This window comes from Cantharellus anzutake, assembly GCF_015039405.1.
Source record: "Cantharellus anzutake strain C23 chromosome Unknown EI90scaffold_9, whole genome shotgun sequence".
In the NCBI taxonomy this organism is placed as follows: domain Eukaryota; kingdom Fungi; phylum Basidiomycota; class Agaricomycetes; order Cantharellales; family Hydnaceae; genus Cantharellus; species Cantharellus anzutake.
The window spans coordinates 590371-613410 of record NW_024066959.1 but is presented as its reverse complement, the minus strand read 5'-3'; the positions used below and the strand labels follow the sequence as shown (position 1 = coordinate 613410).

General features: G+C 50.1%; 8 protein-coding genes across 8 annotated transcripts; 2 read left to right on the top strand and 6 right to left on the bottom strand.

Moving 5' to 3' along the window:
- Positions 1 to 642: 642 nt before the first annotated feature.
- EI90DRAFT_2650792 (uncharacterized protein) lies at positions 643 to 1507 on the top strand. Its single transcript, XM_039053399.1, has 4 exons — positions 643 to 876; positions 1002 to 1090; positions 1165 to 1261; positions 1346 to 1507. The coding sequence occupies exons 1-4, from the start codon at positions 727 to 729 to the stop codon at positions 1427 to 1429; spliced, it is 420 nt and encodes a 139-aa protein (XP_038919905.1). The 5' UTR covers positions 643 to 726; the 3' UTR covers positions 1430 to 1507.
- A 1234-nt stretch (positions 1508 to 2741) lies between these two features.
- Positions 2742 to 3068, top strand: EI90DRAFT_3118885 (uncharacterized protein; the record flags this gene model as incomplete). Its single annotated transcript, XM_039063151.1, has 1 exon — positions 2742 to 3068. The coding sequence occupies one exon, from the start codon at positions 2742 to 2744 to the stop codon at positions 3066 to 3068; it is 327 nt and encodes a 108-aa protein (XP_038919904.1).
- A 775-nt stretch (positions 3069 to 3843) lies between these two features.
- On the bottom strand, positions 3844 to 5658 carry EI90DRAFT_2991757 (putative ribonuclease T2). Its single transcript, XM_039056122.1, has 9 exons — positions 5315 to 5658; positions 5223 to 5248; positions 5137 to 5169; positions 5053 to 5082; positions 4699 to 4927; positions 4604 to 4642; positions 4414 to 4545; positions 4273 to 4348; positions 3844 to 4213 (listed from the first exon to the last, which is right to left on the bottom strand). Exons 1-9 carry the CDS (start codon positions 5534 to 5536, stop codon positions 4155 to 4157), a joined length of 846 nt encoding a protein of 281 aa, XP_038919903.1. The 5' UTR covers positions 5537 to 5658; the 3' UTR covers positions 3844 to 4154.
- A 2354-nt stretch (positions 5659 to 8012) lies between these two features.
- EI90DRAFT_3042950 (ribonuclease T2-like protein) lies at positions 8013 to 9827 on the bottom strand. Its single transcript, XM_039059217.1, has 9 exons — positions 9351 to 9827; positions 9274 to 9298; positions 9188 to 9220; positions 9099 to 9128; positions 8758 to 8986; positions 8667 to 8705; positions 8578 to 8611; positions 8351 to 8449; positions 8013 to 8291 (listed from the first exon to the last, which is right to left on the bottom strand). Exons 1-9 carry the CDS (start codon positions 9580 to 9582, stop codon positions 8212 to 8214), a joined length of 801 nt encoding a protein of 266 aa, XP_038919902.1. The 5' UTR covers positions 9583 to 9827; the 3' UTR covers positions 8013 to 8211.
- Positions 9828 to 11304: 1477 nt separating this feature from the next.
- Positions 11305 to 12502, bottom strand: EI90DRAFT_3144481 (uncharacterized protein; the record flags this gene model as incomplete). Its single annotated transcript, XM_039065151.1, has 3 exons — positions 11305 to 11874; positions 11919 to 12201; positions 12255 to 12502. The coding sequence occupies 3 exons, from the start codon at positions 12500 to 12502 to the stop codon at positions 11305 to 11307; spliced, it is 1101 nt and encodes a 366-aa protein (XP_038919901.1).
- A 771-nt stretch (positions 12503 to 13273) lies between these two features.
- EI90DRAFT_3042945 (uncharacterized protein) lies at positions 13274 to 14136 on the bottom strand. Its single transcript, XM_039059216.1, has 2 exons — positions 13614 to 14136; positions 13274 to 13562 (listed from the first exon to the last, which is right to left on the bottom strand). Exons 1-2 carry the CDS (start codon positions 14059 to 14061, stop codon positions 13534 to 13536), a joined length of 477 nt encoding a protein of 158 aa, XP_038919900.1. The 5' UTR covers positions 14062 to 14136; the 3' UTR covers positions 13274 to 13533.
- Positions 14137 to 14544: 408 nt separating this feature from the next.
- On the bottom strand, positions 14545 to 16656 carry EI90DRAFT_3042941 (uncharacterized protein). Its single transcript, XM_039059215.1, has 4 exons — positions 15850 to 16656; positions 15665 to 15794; positions 15554 to 15612; positions 14545 to 15503 (listed from the first exon to the last, which is right to left on the bottom strand). Exons 1-4 carry the CDS (start codon positions 16411 to 16413, stop codon positions 14919 to 14921), a joined length of 1338 nt encoding a protein of 445 aa, XP_038919899.1. The 5' UTR covers positions 16414 to 16656; the 3' UTR covers positions 14545 to 14918.
- A 66-nt stretch (positions 16657 to 16722) lies between these two features.
- EI90DRAFT_2991738 (kinase-like domain-containing protein) lies at positions 16723 to 17292 on the bottom strand (the record flags this gene model as incomplete). The annotated part of the gene is made up of 3 exons (XM_039056121.1): positions 17113 to 17292; positions 16982 to 17056; positions 16723 to 16920 (listed from the first exon to the last, which is right to left on the bottom strand). Coding segments are annotated over exons 1-3 (363 nt in total), but the record flags the coding sequence as incomplete, so codon positions are not given.
- Between the last annotated feature and the right edge of the window lie 5748 nt (positions 17293 to 23040).

Genomic DNA, 23040 nt, shown 5'->3' with positions numbered 1-23040 from the left:
TCGGCAAGGTCATGAGCGGTCACCAAGTGCTGGGTATGCGCTCGTTCAACACCTTTTCCTTAGGAGCCCTTTGGCAAAAATGAGCTGCCAGACATAATTGATCGGAATCAAGACCGAGACACACGACCACTTCTGCTTCTTTTGCATTTCAATGCAAAGAATCCATTGTCCCAGGACCAATTTCTTGCTCGTTGGTCTCCGTGGGTTGGACGTGAAAGGCGACTTGGAAAATCACGAACGCAGTAGGACCTTTTCCGCAACAATTTTCCCTGCCCTTTACTGGAGACAAGAAATGTCGTGTGTCTAGACTAGGGAACTGCACTCCGTCCAGCCAAAGGTTGTGGAACAGCTAGGCGGGGCACCAGCCGTTGTTGGAACGAGGATCAGTGAAGAACGGACATGTGCTTATATAACGCTAAAAATAAATTCGATTACGCTGTAATTGGACGAGCAGAGGAAGCGCCATGTAAGGATGCCAATACTAGGGCAACTAATCCGGATGTAGTTGTGGAGAGTCCATCTTCCGCTCTATTCTGTTCGCCCAGACGAGTCCCATAGGATCCTAGCCTCTACTAAAGAACATCAGTTCAATTCACTTCGCCACGCGCCGCTTGCATTTCCTTTTCTTCACTCTGGTTTTGCTCCGCTTATCTGCCACAGTTTCGATAACGCCTTGCCTGCGAGAAGTGTGGCGCAGGGGGCCGGGAGAAAGAATCAATACGGCGAATGGCAAGCCTTCTTCCCTTGCCGTGTGCTCTTAGCGCGCTTCTTTTGCTCTATGCTCGGATTAGCCTGGCATGTGAGTTGAGCACCCCAGATCCATCGGTCGGCATTACGCAGGGTGTTCAGTTTTACGTATCCTGGGGGAACTGTACTGTGAGCCTTACGCACTGGTTGGCAGCGATAAGGACTGACGCTGGATCTTTTTTGAACCATATCACCATGTGTTGACGCATTGCCGTTTCTGGAACCGATGTTGTCCAATGCGTCCAACGATGCAGACCCCCGCTACGCTCACACTCTGGAGAGAGGATACTCAAAATGACGTAGTTATGAATTATTATTCCGTCAGTCGGCCTCCTGTCGGCTGGTGCGTCGATCACCTTTCTGCAGTTGATGCTCGCGATCAAATGGATTACTTACGCTGCTTCAACGGCACAACAGGACCATCAATGGCATTCAATTTACATATTCAACCGTCTACTTTGTTCTGGTGGATTATTATGAACTCAAGGCGACAAGTATCAAGTATGTAGTTAAGGTCCGTAAGATGCATCTTTACTCGTTTGCTTCGCTCTCCCGCCATTGTCCGACAAACTCCTTTCTCCTCCACCCGATATTATAGCCGAATCCGCAGATTGGGAGTTCGTTTCCAAGTGCTTTGTCAGTTAGTACCTTGTTCATTCGGCCCGGGGAAGAGCTAGGTTGATTGTATCGGGTTTTTCTTCCATTAGGAGCTTTCCATTGTCTCGGCGAGCGTCGCCTCAGTTTCGTCTACGGTTAGTGGCCCTGAACCTTACTTTTGACGGGGAGTTTGATACGGCATACCCCTCACCGTCCTTTACGCACTGTAGTCTGTGGGCGGTCAGACGATATCACCAGGCAATAACAAGACAGGCTCCACTTCATCGTTCCCCTCCAACACAGGCTCCCCATCCGCCAGTACTTCTAGAAGTTTAACACCATCAACCAAAAGCGGCAAGTCCGTCCCTGTGGCAGCTATAGCATCCATTGCTGCTGTGGCCCTTGTTGCAATTCTTGCAGCTGTTGCCGTGTGGACTAGCCGCTCCGCAAAGAAGAGAAGGCAACGAGATTTGGACCTGCCGCCTCCATATGCCTCGGGAGAGGAAAATCCTCTGTTACATGACCATCCAGAGGGGAGTGGCAATGCAACATTAGCCAAACAACCGAAACAATTTGAGGGCATACCAAAACCATCAAATACCCTAAATTCGGCAACGTGAGCACACTTACCATGCCACAAACATGCATGCGATATTCGTACCTTCTGGAAGTGGGTTGGGTCTGCATACGATTGGCAACCGTCATGTATAATATTGGGGTTCCTCGAGAACGTTATGTTTCGGCAGCTTGCATGGACCGATTTTGATGTTTCTTCCGAATTGTCTGTTTCCTGTATCCGATTATGTGACCGCTTATACACTATTTGTTTAATCCGTGTCCGTGCATTGGATGCGAGGGACAGTTGTACCCAAGGCTAGCGGCGAGATGTTCCTTGTGCATGGAGCGCCCGTGTGTCACGAGCACTGCAGTCCGCACAAAGAGGCGTATTTGGGTATACGGATGCTGACTAAGAGTCGAGGGAGGAGGGCAGTAAAAGGGGGAAGTGGCCTTGGTAAAGTGAAACTGCTGCAAGTAGTGACAGTGACTATCTAGCACAGTATTAAGATTAAGACGTAGAGATCATCGAGTCGCAAACATAATGCCAATGGATATATAATTACGTTTGACAGGTGGTCTCCAGAGCCGGTCGCTCAACAACCTTTTTCCAAACTTGGTTGGCGCTCCGAGGGCACTTCCATTCATTGAAGAAAGTGTTCTGTCTCTACCTCCAGCTAGTTGCCCCGGAGCATACACCCCCATTTGGCCATGACATTCAACAATAGCTCTTTTCCCATCTCGGACAGCACCCCGAGGCACTCCACTCATTGAAGAAAGCGTCACACTCTACCGCCAGCTAGTAGCCGTTCACCCAGGATCATGCGATCCCTCAGTTGGCCATGTCACTTAAATTCAACAATCCATATTCAGCTCTTTCCAATCTCGGACGGCACGCCGAGGCGCTCCTAATCATGGAGGAAAGCGTCAAACTTTACCGTCAGCTACTAGTTGTAGTTCACCCCGGATCCTCCATTTTCGGGTTATTCATGTCACTTAGTGGCTCATATTCAGCTCTTTCCAGCATCGGACGGCACTGTTCTGATGCACTCGCATTCATCGAAGAATGCTTCGGCCTCTACCCTCAGTTAGTGCCCCTTCACCCAGAATTTGTCGCCCAATCCAAGATGCACGTAGCACTGTTTCTAATCTCGGACAAGTTGTTCTGAGTCCTCATCCGAGCCTACCTGACGGTATCAACCAATCACCACCGTCAATGCCCTCATGTACGCTTACAGTGTAACAATGGGATAGCTGTCTCATATTTGCCTGAGGGTAACGGACACTCGTTGTTCTTCTCACCATCCCGCACATTCCAGTTGCTGCGCCGGTTCATTTGTCGCCTCCCCGTTCGGTCTGCGTCATTTTTATTGGCCTCCTCCCAGGAACCTGCACCCCAGAATGCCTCTCAGCTATCCCAAAGTCTGGCTTCAACGTGGCCCCATTTTCATCTCCTTTTGTCGTTAGGAACCACTGGTTGGTATGCCGGTGTTACCTCCCCTACCGCTCGTCAGTAGAGTTACCCCATGATCATAATCATCATGAAGAGTTCTTTTGCTGTAGACGACATCAATGCAACGGGCTCTCATAATGCTTGTGCGAAATATGTAGTTCGTTGTGCCGTCCTTCCTTGTTCCCAATCTCGCTGATTGTGTGCGCGCATTTTGAGATCAAGGCCAGTGGCATACTGGTACCCTCTGGATCGCAGCCGAATATGAAATCCTACCAGTTCCTATCTTGCCACTCCTCGAACCCCTCCCTGGCCTTTATCATCTACATGCTGGTCTTGGGAAGCTCACTGCGCACAAATTTCTATATCTAGTGCCTTATGTATCTAGCCTCTGACTAAAGCCACTGGAGAGTGCTCGGCCGCCCCCCGCAGCAGCGCAAGTTTAGATGGACTATTTCTGCATAAAACAATGGTTTTTTTTTTGGCGACACATACGCATTCACGACTACATTTTGCATCTTACCAACATTGTTTACGTGCACTCATCTTATCCACACCATCGAGAGGCTCGTTCAGAGACTAAACTATATGGGTGCTGTCTAAGGGGCCTTATGCGAAGAGGGAGGTCTCGAGATGGAAAAACCAAAACTGGCGCGAACAGGACCCGCATTCACTCTCACGTTAACAATCACTCCGTAATTTTGAGCAATGAACGAGCCAGTGGATCGTATTGCACCTGAAAAATTTAACAAGCAAGAACTGAACGGGGACAACTAGTTATTATCAGAGCCTTGACGGAGATCGTTTAGTTCTTTGGGAGATACTTGATCCCAGAGCTGGGACAGCTGCCAACTTGTGGAGCAGCTATAAATGATCAGGTCAGCTGTGAAAGACCAATTCGATTCGACTGGGGTATTACGCACAGATCGGCACGAATTCGCCATCGATTAGTGAACCCTTCAAGTTGAAGTACCAATAAATTTGATTGAGTACTTGGTTCTGGGGGAAGTGGTGATCATGTTTGTTAAAGTTCCCACAGGAAGGAAAGCATGACCATAACTCACGGTGCAATATAGTGCAGGTGTGTAACCTCCACTCGCAGTTGTCAGGGCATTGGTGAGGGATGTTAGTGTGTGAGTGACAGTAGAGCTCGGGGTTATACGGGCATTAGCCAGCCAAGTGTAGGTTGGAAGGGTCTGCATCATGACCGGCTTTAGCTGGGGTACATAATACCATTTAGTAGGTACACTTCACTTGGAATAGCCCTACTGCACGCTCGAAGAAACTGACAGCCTAACCAGTAAACGTGGGCGTTGACCTTCCCCATCGCCAGGATCTAGATGACGTACCTCTTCGCCATTCGCGTAATTAATGATACATGAGGGGTTCAAGGTGCTGTAACACGTCCCATGTGTGCTCCATTCATGTTCCCAGAAAGATTCCGGAGTCCCAGAGTCAGGTACCCAGTAGGTATTCATATAGGATACCAATGACTGCTGCCCCGCGTTGTTAAGGAGGCCTGTAATGTCCGTATAATCGCGGGCGGGGTCACACGAAGTGTCGTACGTCAAATCACAGCTGACAATGAGAGCGTGATGTCAACAAGCCATATGAAAAATGGGGCTGCCCATCGGTACCACTGACTGGTCTGAAGAGAGTGCATGAGTATTACGAATGTCCTGCAAAGCGATCAGTGAGCCTACTTACCAGGCCATAATCCGAAGATAGTCCATCTGCACGCATTGAAGCTCTGAACAAATTGAAACGACAGTGCAGCTAGGACTCACGAGTCACTTGGACCAGTGGATGGATTCGTATCCCTAGATTATCCATTGAGACCATAATTCCATCGCAAGCAACAGAAGACGCCCACCAAAGTTGTGTTTGAACGAGTAAGCCCTGGCGGGTTGATATCATATGAGCGGCAAAGTACAAATCGTACGGGGAAGAGAGAGAGAGACTCACACCTGGCGCCTCAAAACAACAGAGGTCTGTCTGAATAGTCGTGTTCTGACAACTGGCTGGTCCTGATGTTCCGCAGTTGGTTGTGGATCGACCGAACAGTCCCGTCCCGACATCCTGACTCGTGCGGGAGCCCAAGTTCCGCCTTGGGCTTGAATGTGCTGCTTGAGCGGCGCCATATAGCTGAGACACAGCAATAATCACAGAAACCGTAGAACTGAGCATCGTTTGGATAGTAGCACGACCCGGGGGAGTTCACGAGAAGGGGGGGGGCTCCTGGAGGTCCATTTATAGGAAGAGACAAAAAAGCTCGGCGGCCTTGATTGAGACGAATAACCGGTGTCGATCATGTTACATATTGTTAGTTATTCAAAAGTGACAGGGAAGCAGACGCCAAAAATAGATGTCAATATACAACTGTGTATGTATACATACTAACTCTGACTGAATGTGGCTGTGGTAGTACATACATAACTTGTGCTGTGCTTGAAACTGTCTAGAAGGGGTTAGGAAAATACGCTGAAATTCAATATGCAATACATAACGCTACATCAATAGCGTCAATGTTCAGGGAGGGAGGACCTGCACGGCGAACGTGATCAATGCTCCAGCCATGTTTGGCGGTGCCAGTGGGCACTTGTCTCATGTAAGAAGCTTCCCTATTTAAAACGTTGACATCGGAATATTCCCAATATATATAGGCAATCAAATTAGATCGCCGTTTTTTTGTGTCACTTGATGCAATCGTATGAAACATGCAGCGACTTGAAGGGTCCTGTCATGGATCCAGTACGTGTTTGGCGTTATTATGACATATTTACTCCGCCTGCACGAAAGGAAGTATTCGAGGCCACCACTCAGTATCAACAGCTGGTGTCCATGCACTGGCTAATGTACTTCAGCTTCGGTGGAATCTGGAATCCTGAAGCGTACAAGGCAGCAAGCGATTTTGTTGTGCTCTGCCGCTGCCTTACTCGGGCTCTACACCCCGTATGTTCTTTCCAATTTCGGATGGTACTCCATCAAGGCGTCACCAGCTACTAACCGTTCACGGAAGATCACACCGCGTTTGGCTGGGTCACCCAACAACCTATATGACGCTTTTTTCCAAACTTGGTTGGCGCTCCCATCCATTGAAGTGACCAGGAACAGATTTGGCTGCGTCACTCAGCAATCTATACGCAGCTCTTCCTACATTCTCCCACTACCCCGAGGCATACACAGGCTCACCGGCCGAGCTTGTGAGGCTTTTGTTTCCAGCGGGGGTTCAATTTTTTTTTTACCGTGATGGCCAGTGACAAGTGGCCACCCCGTGGGAAATGGCCAGACATCTCCGTGCAAGATCCAAAGGTGCCACTCACAACACTTGTGTTGCAGGTTGGGGACAGGCAATGCGCTGAAAGCTCGGCCATCCAATTTGAGGGGAACCTTCATAACAAAAGTAGGTTGGTACATCTCTTTTCTACGTAACTCGGACAGCACTCGGAGGGCGCTCCCATTCATGCAAAAAAAACTGGCGCCAAGTTGCCGCTCATTGAGGGTCATACTTCCCCAACTTGACGTCGTCGCTCAACGATCTGCATTCAGCCCTTTCCAATCTCGGACGGCACTCCAAGGCGCTCCCATCCATCGAAGAATGCATCAGCCTCTACCCTCAGTTAGTTACCAGAATTTGTCCCCCCAATCCAAGCTGTACCTGGCGATACCAACAGTCACTCCCGTCAATCCCCTCATGTACACTTACAGTGTAACAACGGGATAGCTACCACACTGCCATGTATATCACGAGACTGCGGGGTATCTGGCGAAAATCATATTTGCCTCAGGGTAACGGACACTTTATTGGCCTCCTCCCAGGAACTTGCACCCCCAGCCCAGGACGCGTCTCAGCTATGCCTGTGCCCCCCCCCAAAGTCTGGCTTTAACAAGGCCCCATTTTCATTTCCTTTCGTCGCTAGGAGCCACTAGTTGGTATGCCGGTGTCACTTCCCTACTGCTTGTCAGTAGAGGAAATGTCCCATGATCATCATGATCATGAAGACATCAATGCAACGGACTCTCATAACGCTTGCGAAATGTATGCCTCAATGTACGTTCCGCTTGTTCTTCTGTGCCGTCCTTCCTTGTTCCCACTCTTGCCGATCGTGTGCACGCATTTTGAGATTGAGGCCAGTGGCGCAACTGGCGCCCTCTGCATCGCAGTCGAATATGAGGTCTTACCGGTTCCTACTTGCCACTCCCCGAACCCCCCTCCCCGGCCTTTTTCGAGGATATCATCCACATGCTAGTCTTGGGAAGTTCACTGCGCGGAAATTTCTGCATCATTATACCCATGTATCTAGCCTCTAACTAAAGCTACTAAAGCGTGCTGGGGTGTTAGGATCGATGGCAAAGAGCCGCGGAGCGGCATACGACGACAGCCGAGAGGAGTTATTTCCCAAGAGACATATTGTGGACAGGCTATGCAAACCCACCTAAGCTGATGCCACCGGCATCATACTGGTCACAGGCCACACCTTTTCCACGACTGGAATTCTTATTGGCAGTAACGTATGGACCGACGGAATCCGAATACGGAGCCGAGAGCAACCGGCGTGTCCCCTCTCGAGCGACCCAGGTATTTCTGTCATCCGACTTTCGCCCCCGCAGCAACACAGTTTAGATGGACTATTCGGTATTTACATTAAACAATTTTTTTTTGCGGCACATACGCAGTTACGACTACATTGCGTCTCACCAACGCATTGTTACGTGTGCTCATCCTCGAAATGGAAATCAAAACTAGCGCTACAGGACTCTCACGTTATAATCATTCCGTATTTGAACAACGAACGAGCCGCCGGATCGTATTGCACCTGAAAATTCTACAAGCAGAACTGAGTGGGAACAACAAGTTATTATTAGGGCCTTGACGGTGATCGTTTAGTTCTTGGGAGATACTTGATCCCAGTGCTAGGACAGCTGCCAGCTCTTGGAGCAGCTATAGATGGTAAGGTCAGCTGTGAAAGGCCAATTCGGTTCGACTATTGGTATACGCACAGATAGGCACGAATTGGCCATCGATTAGTGAACCCTTCAAGTTGAAGTACCAATATATTTGATTGAGTGCATGGTTCTGGGGAATGGTGATCATGTTTACTGAAGTTCCACTGAAGAGGCCATCACTCACGGTGCAATATAGTGCAGGTGTGAAGCCCCCACTCGCAGTTGTCAGGGCGTTGGTGAGGGATGTCAGTGTGTGAGTGGCAGTAGAGCTCGGGTTATACCGGCATTGGCTAGCCAAGTGTAGGTTGGAAGGGTCTGCATCATGATGGCTTTAGCTGAGTACATACGCCATTTAGCAGGTACACTTCACTTGGAATAGCCCTACTGCACGCTCGAAGAAAATGACAGCCTAACCAATAAAGTGAGCGTGGCTCCCCATCACAAGGATTTAGATGACGTACCTCTTCGCCAGTCGTGTACCCAGTGATACATTGGGGCCGCAAGGTGCTGTAGCACGTTCCATGTGTGCTCCATTCATGTTCCCAGAAGGATTCCGGAGTCCCAGAGTTGGGTACCCAGTAGGTATTCATATAGGATACCAATGACTGCTGCCCCGCGTTGTTAAGGAGGCCTGTAATATCCGTATAATCGCGAGAGGGGTCACACGAGGTGTCGTACGTCAAGTCACAGCTGGCGATGAAAGCATGATGTTAACAAGCCATGTGAAAAACCATCGATACCACTGACTGGTCTGAAGAGAGCATGAGTACTGAGAATGCCCTGAAGCGATCAGTGGGCATACTTACCAGGCCATAATCCATGGATAGTCCATCTGTACGCATTGAAGCTCATGAACGAATCGAAACGACACCACTATAAGCTCGGACTCACGAGTTACTTGGACCAGTAGATGGATTCGTATCCCTAGGTTATCCATTGAGATCATAATTCCATCGCAAGCGACATAACACGCCCACCAAAATTGTGTTTGAACCAGTAACCCTGGCGGGTTGATATCATATGAGCGGTAAATACAAATCGTATGGAGGGAGACTCACTCCTGGCGCCTCAAAACAACAGAGGTTTGTCTGGATAGTCGTGTTGTGACAACTGGCCGGTCCTGACGTTCCGCAGTTGGTTGTGGTTCGACCGAACAGTTCCGTGCCGACATCCCTCTGACTCGTGTCGGAGCCCAGGTTCCGCCTTTGGCTCAAATGTGCTGCTTGAGCGGCGCCATATAGTTGGGACACAGCAATGACCACAGACACCGCAGAACTGAGCATCATCTCGATAGCGTGACCCGGGGGAGTTCACGAGAGGGGCTCCTGGATCTCCTTTTAATCGTATGGAGCAGTGCCCCTGAAGCAATCTCATAGGAGGGGACCGAAGCGAGAGATAGCGGCTGCAGGATCCTATCGTGGATCCATGTTGGGATCGGTGTTCAAGATAGTACGTGTTTGGCGTTATTAATTACTCCGCCTGCACGAAAGGAAGCGTTCGAGGCACTCAGTACGGTATGCCAGGACCACCCTGCACTGCAGCCGAGCAAAGCATGCAGTGCCAGCCGACCATAAGGTAGTATAGTATGCATCGCAAGCGAACCTCCACTATCTCAACTATGGATCATACGTAAAAGCAAAAGAAGAGAACCCTTCCGATTGCTAAACATGGGCACCTTTGGTGAACGTGGCTGAAAATCATTCGCAATGTGCAGGAGCATCTCATCTGAAGACGCAACTAATGACAGGACCGCAGGCGACCTGCCTTGATAACAAGCCAAGTCTTGCCGATTTTCGAAATTAATTGACGCGTATGTACTGTAACTCGGATATCAGGGCGCACTGATTACGGCATACGACCGATTTCAACCCATCGTGGCCAGCCGAATCTCCACTAGCGTCAATAGGCTCTTATCGTCGCCATTGCTATGAATATTAATGTCTTGTACGCACGTGTGGAATGCCCACAAGGCATTGGACAATGCAACGCAAGCCATCTCAGCTGTCCTGTGAATTGTCAATTCAGAGTGACAGGCCGCGATTTGTGCATCGATTAGGATCCGTCTGTTGAGGGTCGCGGTGCCAAGCTGCAACTCATCATCCGAACCTTGTACGTTCATCGTATGTGAACGCTTCATGCATGGGGAGAACTGGATGACTGTATATGGGATCGTGAACTTGGAAGAATAACGTAGGGAGCCCGAGGACGAAAAACTTAAAACGTTAAGGCACTGAAAGCAGTTGACCCTCTAGCAGAGGGTGTTGGACAATGAAGGCTTTTGGATTCATCCCGCAGGATTCGTGTGATACCAGCAAGATATGGCAGTACTAGCATCAGAAGCCATAGCGGAAGCCTGTTGAATCGATATGTTCGTGATTATAACTTTCATGAGGGCGCCGGGCGTCGCCATTACGGTATCTTGATGGTGGCTGAATGTTCTGCGCAGGACCGTACAAGGATACGTCACTCTGCATGAAAGGCTCGAATTGAGAAGAGCGCAACGACGTGCCGTGTCCAGCCAGTTGAAAATAGGCACTCCAGTTCTTCTTTTTCCATATGATGCCCACGGGGACTATGTAGTCCCTCCCCGTCGGAGCCCAACGTGAGGAAAATCGCCCAATGCAATGGCAGCAAAGTTTTCAACCTCGAAAGAGCCCGCGCGATGCGGAGTGCTCAGCAGTGGGTGCCCCTGCGTACTGATCCTTAAGGCGCCCCGGCAACCATCGCGGAAACAATAGGTCGACAACGATCATGTACGCCGTTCAGCAAAATTTAGCGACCGGTGTCAATTGCGGGAAATTTGTAACCAGAATTTCAATTCCACCGCTCATGCACTCGAACAAGCATGATCATAGAGACATTGCATTGACCATAGTTACGTGCATGTAGGTATGATGACAAGGGAGTTCAGTTTACAAATCGACGATCGACGCAAAGGAATGTACAGCACATAGCAGAGAGTGGGCGTGAAGACGGGGCGAAAAAAAGGGGAAGACGACATCCGCGACCTATTGACCACCACGAAGACGAAGGACCAAGTGGAGAGTCGACTCTTTCTGGATATTATAGTCAGACAGCGTGCGCCCATCTTCAAGCTGCTTTCCAGCGAAAATCAAACGCTGCTGATCTGGTGGGATCCCTTCCTTATCCTGAATCTTCGTCTTCACATTATCGATTGTGTCGGACGACTCAACCTCCAAAGTGATCGTTTTACCGGTGAGGGTTTTCACGAAGATTTGCATACCCCCTCGGAGACGTAAGACGAGATGAAGTGTAGATTCCTTCTGGATGTTATAGTCCGACAGCGTCCGACCATCCTCGAGCTGTTTACCGGCGAAGATGAGTCGTTGCTGATCTGGGGGGATTCCTTCCTTATCTTGGATCTTCGTCTTGACGTTATCAATCGTGTCCGACGATTCAACCTCCAAGGTAATGGTTTTACCGGTAAGAGTCTTCACGAAAATCTGCATCCCTCCACGAAGGCGAAGTACGAGGTGAAGGGTGGATTCCTTCTGGATGTTGTAGTCAGAAAGGGTACGACCATCCTCGAGCTGCTTTCCAGCGAAGATGAGTCGTTGCTGATCCGGGGGATACCTTCCTTGTCCTGAATCTTGGTCTTCACGTTGTCGATGGTGTCCGAAGATTCAACTTCCAAAGTAATCGTTTTCCCCGTGAGCGTCTTGACGAAGATCTGCATGCCTCCACGGAGACGAAGGACGAGATGGAGAGTGGATTCTTTCTGGATGTTGTAATCGGAGAGCGTGCGACCATCCTCGAGTTGTTTGCCAGCAAAGATCAGGCGCTGCTGGTCAGGAGGAATGCCTTCCTTGTCCTGGATCTTCGTCTTCACGTTATCGATGGTGTCCGACGACTCTACCTCGAGGGTAATAGTCTTTCCGGTCAATCTGATCCAAATGAAGATAAGCGCACATTCACATCGAACGTAAATTTAACCTACGTCTTAACGAAGATCTGCATGCCACCACGCAAACGCAAGACCAAGTGGAGAGTGGACTCTTTCTGAATATTGTAGTCGGAAAGAGTGCGCCCGTCCTCAAGTTGTTTTCCGGCGAAGATGAGACGCTGCTGGTCAGGGGGAATCCCCTCCTTGTCCTGGATCTTGGTTTTGACGTTGTCGATTGTGTCAGAGGACTCCACCTCCAAAGTAATGGTCTTTCCGGTCAGGGTTTTGACGAAAATCTGCATCGTGTTCGCTGACGAATAGGGTTATCTAGTGGAGCGCGATGTCAACAACAAACCGTTGGAACCGCCTGGCATAGGCATAGATCGGTAGCACCGACGGTAGTAGAAAGGCACTTACAAGCTGATCGCTGAGGAGTTATTGGACGAACTGTAGTGGCAAAAGAACCTAGTGGCTGCGGAGCAGATCTGGCGAAATCGAGCGCTTTATATGACTCCCCGATCGGAATTAGCCGGTATTGGTCCGTGATGTTCCATAGCTTTCTGGGTGTCTCCCAAGGCGCCTAGTACCCCTGATGACTAAGATCAGAGGCTTGCGATATTACGGAACACGCTCGGTAACAGCAGGATTCCTCAGCAGATGTCCCCAGCGCTCTAAGTGGCTGGACTATTCACGCTGCTAATTCAACAAAGATATCCGGCCACCTCGGAACCGTTCGCTCTCTATTAATTGCTCCCTTGCGTTGCCTCCAACGAGGGGGCCACCCTTCTTCCCGTCCCTGGTTCCGACCTCATCCAGTTTTTTCAAACACATAACTTCCAGCGAAATACGTCTACATGTCACTGGGTCGCACGCATTTCCCAAAACAAACCTGCACAGCAGTGTCACTCTCCACCTAGTGAAATTACGTAGTTTGTGCCACTTGTGCTTACGTGTTTGACTCTTCTGTGACATCACGTGTATAATACAATTGAGTTGGTGTGCGTGACTCCTCCAACAGCCAATCAAACGTTTATCTTCCATCTCTAGTGTCTCGCATGATGTCTTCGTGAACAATGTGTCCTTGAAGTCTTGAAGCAGTCGTACATTGGCATGTCCTCGAGCTCTTGACAATGTGACGTACACGTTAAATGGTGTAAGGGTCCCTCCCAAGGGCATACCGATGCACTCGATAATCTGTAAAAGCGTAAGCAACATCCATCGTTATCTGTCTCCTTTTGATCACTTTCTTGTCTCCATTGTGCATGTTTACCTTGAATGTTCGTTGGATAGGAAATGTTGACTCTCCCAGCTCTTCTATTTCCGAACTTCGATATCACTCTAATTTCACTAGAGCGCAACTCGGTGGGTATTCCATTTCTTGCACCGCACCCATCGTGTCTGAGTCTTACTAAGGATCAGCCCATATTCCAACTTTCTGCCCTTGAATTCCATTCACCACATCGATGTCGGTGTCTAAGTTCGTTGTTATAATGACTTTGCCTCTGATTGCTAATTCCACGACACTTGGGAACCCTCTCAATCTGCCTGTATGACCCTCTTTGAACACGTGGTGGGCTATTGCCCATCGTTCGGACAGTCTCAATTCCCTCGTTGTATCCTCGGCACGGAATCGATATAACACTGTCCCTGTTCTGCGACAATGTAACCGTAATGCAAGTTCGTTCCATTGTGTTCGAACTGCATGACACGCTGTCACCAATACCGCTTCACACCAGGGAGGTTCTTCTGCATGGGTTTGGGGGCAGTTTGGCATTCCTAACACGATGGCATCTTGTACCATAACTTGCATGTACATAGCGTCCCCCTCCCCTCGTGTACTATACTTAATTTCGTTGTACATAACTTCCGATGCTGATGACTCTGATTTACCATTTCTTCACTGTACATATCATTCAATGCACTTTCGCGTTCTCCTTCATTCTTCCGTGAATGCTGTGCAGGTCATTGCGATGCGAAGCACGCACTCTAGTATTTGTATTGCGAAAGCGTTCCACCAAAAAAAAATCTACCCTCAGCTTACTGCAATACGCAATACCAAAATACCCTTGGATGGGCCTGCTATCCCGCGCGGTTGTCACTGTCCATGGAATGTTTGCTCACATGACCGCTTCCCAATATCTGCTGCGGAACATGCTGTACAAGCCAGGGTTTAACATATGGAAATACTTCAGCCCTTTTGGTAATAGTCATTGTGAACCCAAATGTTGCGGACTGTACGTTGTGATTGGCGTGCCAGCGCGAATCATAATTCTCTGAGGGACACTATTTTCCGCGCCCGCCTGGGGAGCAAGGCTCAATCGCGAGTCGGAGCGGCGCTGCGTTGCCTATGCGTATGCATGCTACTTGATGAATGATGATGAGTCACGTAGGATGAACAACGTTAGCTGCAGCCGGCTGGTGGAATGGGTGCCAAGTGTATGGGGACAATGAAAAGGCGAAAAGGAAATCGGCAGAGTCGGGATGCATAGTGTCCCTTGATACGAGAAACAACCAATAATGACGAACTAGACGATCGAGCATTTAGCAATTAACTTGCCGTAGTAATGACGCCAATCCAATCAGCGCATAAAAGAGTCGAAATGAACTTCTATGTACTTAGGACGTGCCCAGGCCACGGAGAATATTGGAACAGATGTTGATACACGACGGAGTGCATAATGATAAGGAAGCGCAACCCGCGCGGAGTAAAAAAAGGCATTAATGTCCGAGATCTGGTAGTTCCAGGATCACAAGTTGATCAGGTGGTGCCCCAGTTTCTTCGTCGACAATCTTGAATCGAATCCTCTTCACTCCTTTCCCACGTTCTTCTTCTCGTTCGCGTTTCTTCGATGACGAGAATATCGGTAAAGTCGTACCCCCAACAGTGGTCCCAGTTACTTCGGCATCTGGGCCTTCGCTGAATAATCCTGGACTAGCGATGTCAGGAGGCTTAGGGATCGTCTTGCTGCTCGTTCGTAGTGATTTCAGAGGTATTCTGGGGTATCGCTGCGATTCCGGCTCAAGTTCTTTTAGAAGCTTGATCTTCGAGGGATCCTTGATCCGATACCCAGCGGAAGAGGCAGAAGACGATGGTCCATGAGAGGTGCTGTCAGTGAAGGTGGAGAGCGAAACAGGCCCTTCTGCGGTAGGATAGCTATCCGAGAAGCTGGGGGTCAATAGGATGGACGGTATGCTACCCAAAGCAGTTGGGATCCCTTCCTGGACAATCGCCTCATCGTCTTTAAACAGGGAATTGTGACATTCTCCAAGATCCTTCAAGCGTTTGAGATGGTTGAGATGTTTCTATGGGCAAAACAATGAGCGGTCTTTGTTCAAAGCAGAGGCTGTCTCACGTCGAGGATATCAATCATGGCATCCAGAGTGAATGGTTTGGGTAAAATATCGTTCATCCCTAGAGTGGATTCCGTCAATTGGACACATCCTTTTGGATCAATTGGTCATACCATTTGAGTAGTAGGTCTCAACCTCTGCTGGCTTCGAATTCGTCGTCATTGAGATTATGGGTGTCATCTGGTCAAATTTCCGAATCAGGGTCGTCGCCGATATTCCATCCAGCCTAGGCATCATGATATCCTGATCAAAACGTCCTGTTATCTATGCGGCGGAGCTGATTGCTAAATCACTGCACCATTAAGACTAAATCATATTTCTTTGAGTTCATCTTATCGACCGCTTTGAGCCCATCTTCAGCAACGTCGATTGCACATCCGGACACCTGCAGAAATTTGCTCGAGAGTCTTCTTGCTACAAGATCATCCTCGACAACAAGGACACGAGGAGTCACCGCCCAGTTTTCGGTGTGCGTCTCGCCCCGACTGCGGCCTTTTCTCTTCAACTTCGAACTACCAGTCGGCGCATCTTGCGCAATTCCCGTGAATCCATCGCGCCCATTATTTATACTCGGCTCCTTGTGCACTAAGAGCGACGAGGATACATGTTCCACACAATTTGTCTTGCTGGAGGTGGTGATCATGGGTGTAGCAGCAACAAGGACTCCAGGATCTGGCGCAGCAATGTGCGAACCGCCAAAAACGGGAACTCTTTCTTTCGTTTGGTTATGTCCATTTGTAGTCTTCGCGAATGAGTCATCCTTCCCCCCCGTAGCACCAGGCTTAGGACTACCTTGCCGAGGAACAGTCATGTCAGGGACGGCAAGCGGCGACTCCCAAGAGACTTCATGCGGGGCTTCCATTGGGACACCATCGTTAGCAGAAGCAGTGGCAAATGCCAGGCGAACCGGAGCATGAACAAGATGAATTTCACTAAGAACGGCGTCTATTGAGGGTCGAGCTTCTTGCTCTGGATGGCAGCACGTTGAGAGCAGACTTTCTAATGGCACTCCTGTATCCCAGTTCCAAGGCGATTTCCCGGATCCAATAGCAGTGAGCACCTGTAAATCATTTCTAAGTGTAGGATAAGGAGTCTGGCTGAACAGTATCTATCCATCGGCTCAATCCCTTTTTTAAGGCATAAATTCGACGGGGGAAACACGCACATGTATGCAGGTACATCCGAACGCGTAGACATCGCTCTTTGCTGTCTTGACCTCCTCGATGATAACCTCGGGGGCAGAGTATCTTGCCGTATATCCAAGTGCTGTCGATGTCGTTTGATCCGCTATTATTAGTTCGTTAATTACCCGAGATAAACCGAAGTCACACAATTGGGCATTTCCATAATCGCTGATAAGGACGTTGTGCTACAGGGGACGACACATCATGAGGCATGTTTTCAAGCTAATCTGGTATCAGCTCACTGACAGGCTTAATATCACCGTGAATTATCATAGGAACCTGATTGTGAAGATATTGCAGTCCATCTGCCATATCCCGAATCTGATTCACCATACGAGTCAACAAACCTGACCCCCTATTTTGTGGATCGATCTCACCAGTGCGATCCGATTTGAGTCTGGATGCCGTCGCAAATAATCAACGATGTCCCCGTTTGAACACCACCTGGATATCAGGACGGCCTTCATATCACATCGTTCCCCTTCAATGGCATACCCGATAAACTCGATGATGTTGGGATGGCTGAGCTTTTGCAATATCTTGACTTCTCGAGTTAAATGCTAAGCACACTGTTAATTTGTAATGATGGACTAAGCCGAAAGCAGCCCCTTACCCTAATTGTTTTCCTCGTTAGATTAACCTGCAACGGTGCATTGCTCGCTGGCGGACGGAGTTCCTTGTAACATACCTGATCAGAGACAGGGGTGTCATTATCGCCTCGCTATTCTGCCAGTGAGAGTTGGAGACTCACCAGGATGGGGTTCTCATCTGGAGGCTCCCATTGAGTGACATATACAGACGAGTAACCCCCTGACGCCTTAAGCGCCTTTGCCTCATGGTTAAATTGGCCGCTGAGATCTCGCACTGAGGTCAAACCGCGTCGAAATTCCTCAATGAATGCCGCCGACGCAGCGTCTAGATACGAAGTCAAACTCATATCTTTGATACTCTTCGCAGCTCTCAGGCTGGAGGTCGCGGGCGTGGCACTGCCCCTTTCGGGCAATCGGAATCTTGCCTTGTGGTTACCTCCCCCCTATCTCGTGATGCCAACGCTTAGGCGCTTTTTTACAGCGCTTTTGAGGGAATCTGTCCGATAAAAAGTGAAAGGGGTATGAATATGTTTCGCGGGAAATCACCCTCGGAAATTGGCCATTCAGTGAAATTTTTATTATCAATACACCCTGGACAACCCGACCGCAAGGCCGGTGTGATGCGTGACAGCCAACTTGCCAAGGTCCGCACAGCGTGACAAACTAGGGACAAACCTGGTCCGGAAGTGCCCAGGAAACGGGCCTTCTATGTCTGAGATAATTTGAATGAAAAAATTCCGTGTTTTGCTGTGTCTGTCCAAATTTTTTGCTTGGTGAAAATTGGACGGATTTGCTCTTGCCAATCTAGAAATGGAAATGTACCTCTATAGTTGCTAATTTAGGAAAATTTGAATTGGAGATTTGCATAGCCATCTCATTCCGCTCAAACGGCGTGACACCGGACAAATGAACCGCTAGGCCTGCGTGATGCGTGACAGGTTCTTGGTCACAGTATTTTCCCAACTCGCAGGCAAAGGATCCCCTTTGGGAAAGTTGGCAACCATGGGGGTAATTGCAAACTCAGCAACTGGGGTCTGGATGCAAGTACAATAGATCACAGTCATCAGTTGATTCTGAGGAAATTTGTATCCGGTGCAACTACTGGACTTATCCGGAGCTCCAAATTCTTATGACGTAAACCAGCGTGACTGGACAAATGACATAAAATGGACAAGCCTGGTATCGAACCCAGGACTTCTAGCATGCATCCATACACTACTTGCCCATTATGCCAGGGGGGGGTACCCCTTCCCTGATGGTTTGGGAGATCACTTGATCCCTTCCTCCAACAGATTCCACTTATTCAACATTCTGACAAGGTTATTATGACAGTTACAAAAGCCGGCTTTTGAGTGCAATGAGGAATTACACACCACATTCAGGCAACATACAGGTCAGCATCATACTGCAGAACAGCTTGTTTTCATGGCCAAAACCATAACACCTCTTTGCATTCCCATGGGTTGGCACCATCTGGTGACCGAGCATGCCATCAGGACTTCTTTGTGCAAGTGTCAGGGATGCATCCGGGGTAGAGGAGGCCCGGGTGAGACGCCCAACACTGGAAGCCTCACGGGGTGTGGAGCGGGCGTGCATACTGGTGGGCCTGGCTCAGGAGGCAGTCCCTGGCCACTTAGACTGAAGTGGAAAAGGGTGAGAAGAAGGCTACTTCTTCGGTTCCCAGTTCAGGTATGTGTCAGAGACCGGGTCGAGACGAAAGAGTGTCTCCGTGACGGAGGGCTTCGGCCTCAGCGACTTATGCCAGGAGCGCTGTGCCTAGTAAACACGTCTGTGCCCTAACTTACTAACTGGCCACCAGAACTGAAGAGGGTAAACTCTAGTCGATTTTATTACTGAAGTGTAACCTATGTACAAGTTGGGTATATATAGTTACAGTGAAGACGGGTCCGCAAATAGCGGAGCGGAGCTAACGGGGTTAAACATTAGCCGACTGAATATTACTGACAAGTCGGGTTACGGGGTTAACGGAAAGGAGGGATAGGCCCGAAGGTAGGCTCTGCAGGGCAGGTGAGTGTATTGCCCAACGGAGGCGGGAGTGCGCTAGCGGATGACGGAGCTGTCCGGAAGTCTTCAGGGCTCCGTACTTAGGGAGGCGTAGGTAATAAATTGAAAGGAGGGGGTGGTGACCATCGAGGGGTACTGAGGGGATTGCGGAATATGGGAGCTCTGAGGTTAGTGGAGAAGGAGTGGGAGTAATCGGAGGGATCGGAGGAATCGGAAGTCGATGGCCGGGGATGGATATGACAGTGGGGGGCAGATCGGGTGTGCGTACTGACAGGCCCGATGTGGGACAGTGGTCCCTGGCCACTTAGACTGAAGTGGAAAGTTTGAGAAGAAGGCTACTCCTTCGGTTCCCACTTCAGGTTTGTTTATATACATGCAGCTTAGATCACATGACAGGCACCACGTCACCCTTGCACACAGCCATAACCACCCAGGTGTCTCCGTGGGAGATCCCGAGGGCATCCGGTGCAGGCACACGTACTGGGCACAGCGGGAGGTCGCCCGAGGTGCCCGGGTCTGGTGTATGGTGGGCGTGCTGCAGATGGGTCAATAGTACATTGATACAAAGAAGGTCATCCATGTAGAATAAAGAGAAAATAAAGAAGAAGTAAGATAGGGGGAAGGTGTCAGAACCGTGTGAATCTTTGCCGATGGTAGCCGTAGGCGACCGAACGTTTCCCGCTAGTGGTAAAGGTGTCCTACGCACGACCGAGCTTTAGCGAGGGATAAACCCCACCGATCTCGAGGCCGAGGCTACTTAGGTGAGTGAGCCGGGATTTCGGCTTCAACGACTCGAGGTGGAGCGTTGCACCTCGTTCTCGATGCGGTCCCGATACTTCAGAAGGTCGGAGGTCTTACGGGGGACAGAGGTAAGCTTTAGGGGGTAATTCTAGTTGATTTCGAACTACAGTACAAGCATTAGTTACAAGCTGTATATAAGCGCTAGGGAACTGAATAGGGAATAAGTCGACAGATCTCGCGGAGATTGCGGGTGGAGAAAAGAAGGGGGAAAACAAACAAAGAGCACGTGTTCAAGACAGCGAAGGTCAAGCGTGACCTTTGCCACGAGATAACAAGGTGCGGCGAAACATGGGACAACGGGTTGCGGCGCTCTGCGCCGCTAGGTCGTTCAATGACAAGTAGGAGAGGGGTTGTGGAGAGGTGGTGGGAAGTGGTTAGACAGCGACAGGCGGCGAGCGGAGTGTGCGGGGAGTGTTCGGGCATGGGAGAGGGTCAGGGAGGAGGTCGTCTGGCCCTGGGGAATGCGGGGTTGTGACAGAAGGTGAGGAAGCATGGATGAGGAGAGAGGAGGGAAAAGGGGGATGAGGTGAGGAGGGGTGGACAGCGGGGTATTGGGTCAGGTTGGGCCGGGTGGAGCCGGGTCCGGCAGGTGTGCCCTGACAACGTCTTCACCCAGTTACAGGTGTCGCATCCTGAGATGTACTGGGCTATGTATCAGGGCATCTTGGGCCACCAGTAGTTGTGGGAGATGAGCTCTAGGGTCTTCCAGCGCCCTGGGTGTCCTGTTGTTGCTGAGTCATGGTGGAGTTTCGGGTCCCTTGGGATGTACATGTTAGAACTGTCGGATTCGGACAACTCTGGAGTGGAATCGGAGACTTAGCATGGAAGGACCTCAGCCTCAGCGACTCAGGTGGAGCGCTGTGCCATTGCTGGTTGTCCTGGGGGTCCCTAATTTCGGATCTAGCAGAGGGAAAGTCTCTTGGGGGAATTCAAGTCGATTTTGGACTGAGGTTACAAGTTACTATGTACATTGTATATAAGGAGGGGTCTGGAATCAAAAGGAGCGAGGGTACTCCGAAAGGAGACAAAGGGAGCTGGAAAGAGGAGCAACACCGAGGGTCAAGGGTTTTGACTCAATGGTGTTTCCCAAAGGAGGAGTGAAGGGCCAAGGCCCAAGGAGGAAGGAAGGAGGTTGGGAGTGGGGAATGGCTAGCTGACTGAATAGAAAGGAAGCAGCAGCCCAAATAGGAATGAGGGAGAATAGCGGAATTGAATGGAGCAATGCAATAGTTGCAAGGTCCAACGTAAGTCCGGAAAGTCCGAACTCGGAAGTTAAACTCCGGAATATTGGCAAATGTAATTAAATGGAATGAGCTAACCAATACAATGGGTATAAGCGGAGGTGGGGTCAAAGCCCGAGGTCGGAGCTAAGACTGGAGGTTCCGGAGACGGAGACGCAAACGGGATTCCAGAGCGGAGGTCCGGAGTCGGGAGCATAGGTGTTGCGTGCTCGTCTGGAAGGTGTTGTCAGGGCCCGGCCTCCGTCCGGGGGCGGCCCTACCTCAAAGCTGGACACTCGCGGTGTCCCAGGCAGCCAGGTGCTGGATCCTATCCCAAGCTCCTCAAACTCACTAAGCGGGGATTGAGTTGTCATGTATTATGGAAGGTAGCTACAACTTGCCTAAGCGGGGATTGAGTTGAGAAGAAGGGTAAGTTTCCCTATTCCCCGCTTGGCTGCTATAAAAGGAAATGTACTGTACAGTTCGTAGCGTGACTATGGGTAGAAGCCGAGCATGTTCCCGCGATGCGGAAAAGGTGTCACATGGGTTAAGGCGAGTTGCTCGCCTTGACCCACGTGATTTTTCCCACGGGTTCGCATGCGGGCTGTAGTTGTGAAAGATGGGAGGATGAGGGAAGTGGGGGGAGGTTAGGGAAGGTGGTTCTGGGGTTGTATGGTCAGGTGTGGTTGCCCTGACAGGTGTCGAGGATGAGGTCGGACCCGGAATGTTCCGGAGTCGGACCGAAGGTGGTGTTGGAGCTGGAGGTGGGATAACCTCTTGGAAGTCAGCAAGGAGGAGGTGGCAGAAGGGAAGTAGGACTCTGGAAGTCAGGTTCGGAGTTCCGGGAGCCTGGAGCGGAGGTCGGGATTGTACGGATATGACAGTACACCTGTCCTCAGTAGAGGATCAACTCTCCCTCCTTTCCCCACTCATCTGAGCGTAGGGTCCCCTTCTCTAGCTCCCTCAGTGCCTTCACCACCCCCTTGTCATGGTCCCTCCCTCTGCGTATTCTGTCGAGGATGTCTGCTTCCTCTCCCTCCACCGTAACCCCTTCTGTAGCCCTTACCTCGAACCAGTCCGGGCACAGGAGGGTCATGTCCATATTGTCCTCCTTTCCCTTCAGGTGGTCCGGGCGGCAGGACAGTGCATCCAGCTTCCCCATGAGCCTTCCCGGTCTATGAACCAACAAGAAGTGGAAGTGGGAGAGGTAGAGGGACCACCGGGCCTGGCATCGGTTCAACCTCTGGGCTGAGCGGAAGTAGGAGAGGTTCCTATGGTCAGTGAATATGTCAAAGGTCTCTGGGGTGCCTTCGAGGAAGTGGCACCACTCCTCTAGGGCCCGGACTATGGCCAGTATCTCTTTGTCGTAAATCTCATAGTTTCTCTCTGCATCCGAGAAGCCTTTGGACATGAAGGCCACTGGGTGGAACTCTCCATCCTCTTGGAGCTGAGAGAGTACTGCTCCTGTGGTGAAGTTCAAGGCATCACATTCTAGCCTGAAGCGGCCAGAGTCGGAGGGGAAGGTGAGGACTGGCGCTGAGGTGACGGCTTCCTTCAATCCATCAAATGCCCTTTGTTCCTCCCTGCCCCAGGTCCACTGCTTGGACTTCCTGGTGAGTGTGTGGAGAGGTCAGGCTTTCTCAGAGAAGTCATGGATGAACCAGCAATA

Coding starts and splice junctions, on each gene's coding strand:
- EI90DRAFT_2991757 (XM_039056122.1), bottom strand. CDS start 5,536: ATGCTCAGTTCTACGGTTTCTGTGATTATTGCTGTGTCTCAGCTATAT. Junction 5,170..5,222: donor CTCGTTCAAACACAACTTTG/GTGGGCGTCTTC, acceptor TGGATAATCTAG/GGATACGAATCCATCCACTG. Junction 5,083..5,136: donor TCCACTGGTCCAAGTGACTC/GTGAGTCCTAGC, acceptor CAATGCGTGCAG/ATGGACTATCTTCGGATTAT.
- EI90DRAFT_2650792 (XM_039053399.1), top strand. CDS start 727: ATGGCAAGCCTTCTTCCCTTGCCGTGTGCTCTTAGCGCGCTTCTTTTG. Junction 877..1,001: donor TATCCTGGGGGAACTGTACT/GTGAGCCTTACG, acceptor CCAACGATGCAG/ACCCCCGCTACGCTCACACT. Junction 1,091..1,164: donor AGTCGGCCTCCTGTCGGCTG/GTGCGTCGATCA, acceptor ACGGCACAACAG/GACCATCAATGGCATTCAAT.
- EI90DRAFT_3042941 (XM_039059215.1), bottom strand. CDS start 16,413: ATGGAAGCCCCGCATGAAGTCTCTTGGGAGTCGCCGCTTGCCGTCCCT. Junction 15,795..15,849: donor AATATGATTTAGTCTTAATG/GTGCAGTGATTT, acceptor CGTTTTGATCAG/GATATCATGATGCCTAGGCT. Junction 15,613..15,664: donor TGAGACCTACTACTCAAATG/GTATGACCAATT, acceptor AATCCACTCTAG/GGATGAACGATATTTTACCC.
- EI90DRAFT_3042950 (XM_039059217.1), bottom strand. CDS start 9,582: ATGATGCTCAGTTCTGCGGTGTCTGTGGTCATTGCTGTGTCCCAACTA. Junction 8,987..9,098: donor CATGGATTATGGCCTGGTAA/GTATGCCCACTG, acceptor TTTCATCGCCAG/CTGTGACTTGACGTACGACA. Junction 8,706..8,757: donor GGTACACGACTGGCGAAGAG/GTACGTCATCTA, acceptor TTTATTGGTTAG/GCTGTCATTTTCTTCGAGCG.
- EI90DRAFT_3042945 (XM_039059216.1), bottom strand. CDS start 14,061: ATGTACAACGAAATTAAGTATAGTACACGAGGGGAGGGGGACGCTATG. Junction 13,563..13,613: donor AGTTGGAATATGGGCTGATC/CTTAGTAAGACT, acceptor TGGAATACCCAC/CGAGTTGCGCTCTAGTGAAA.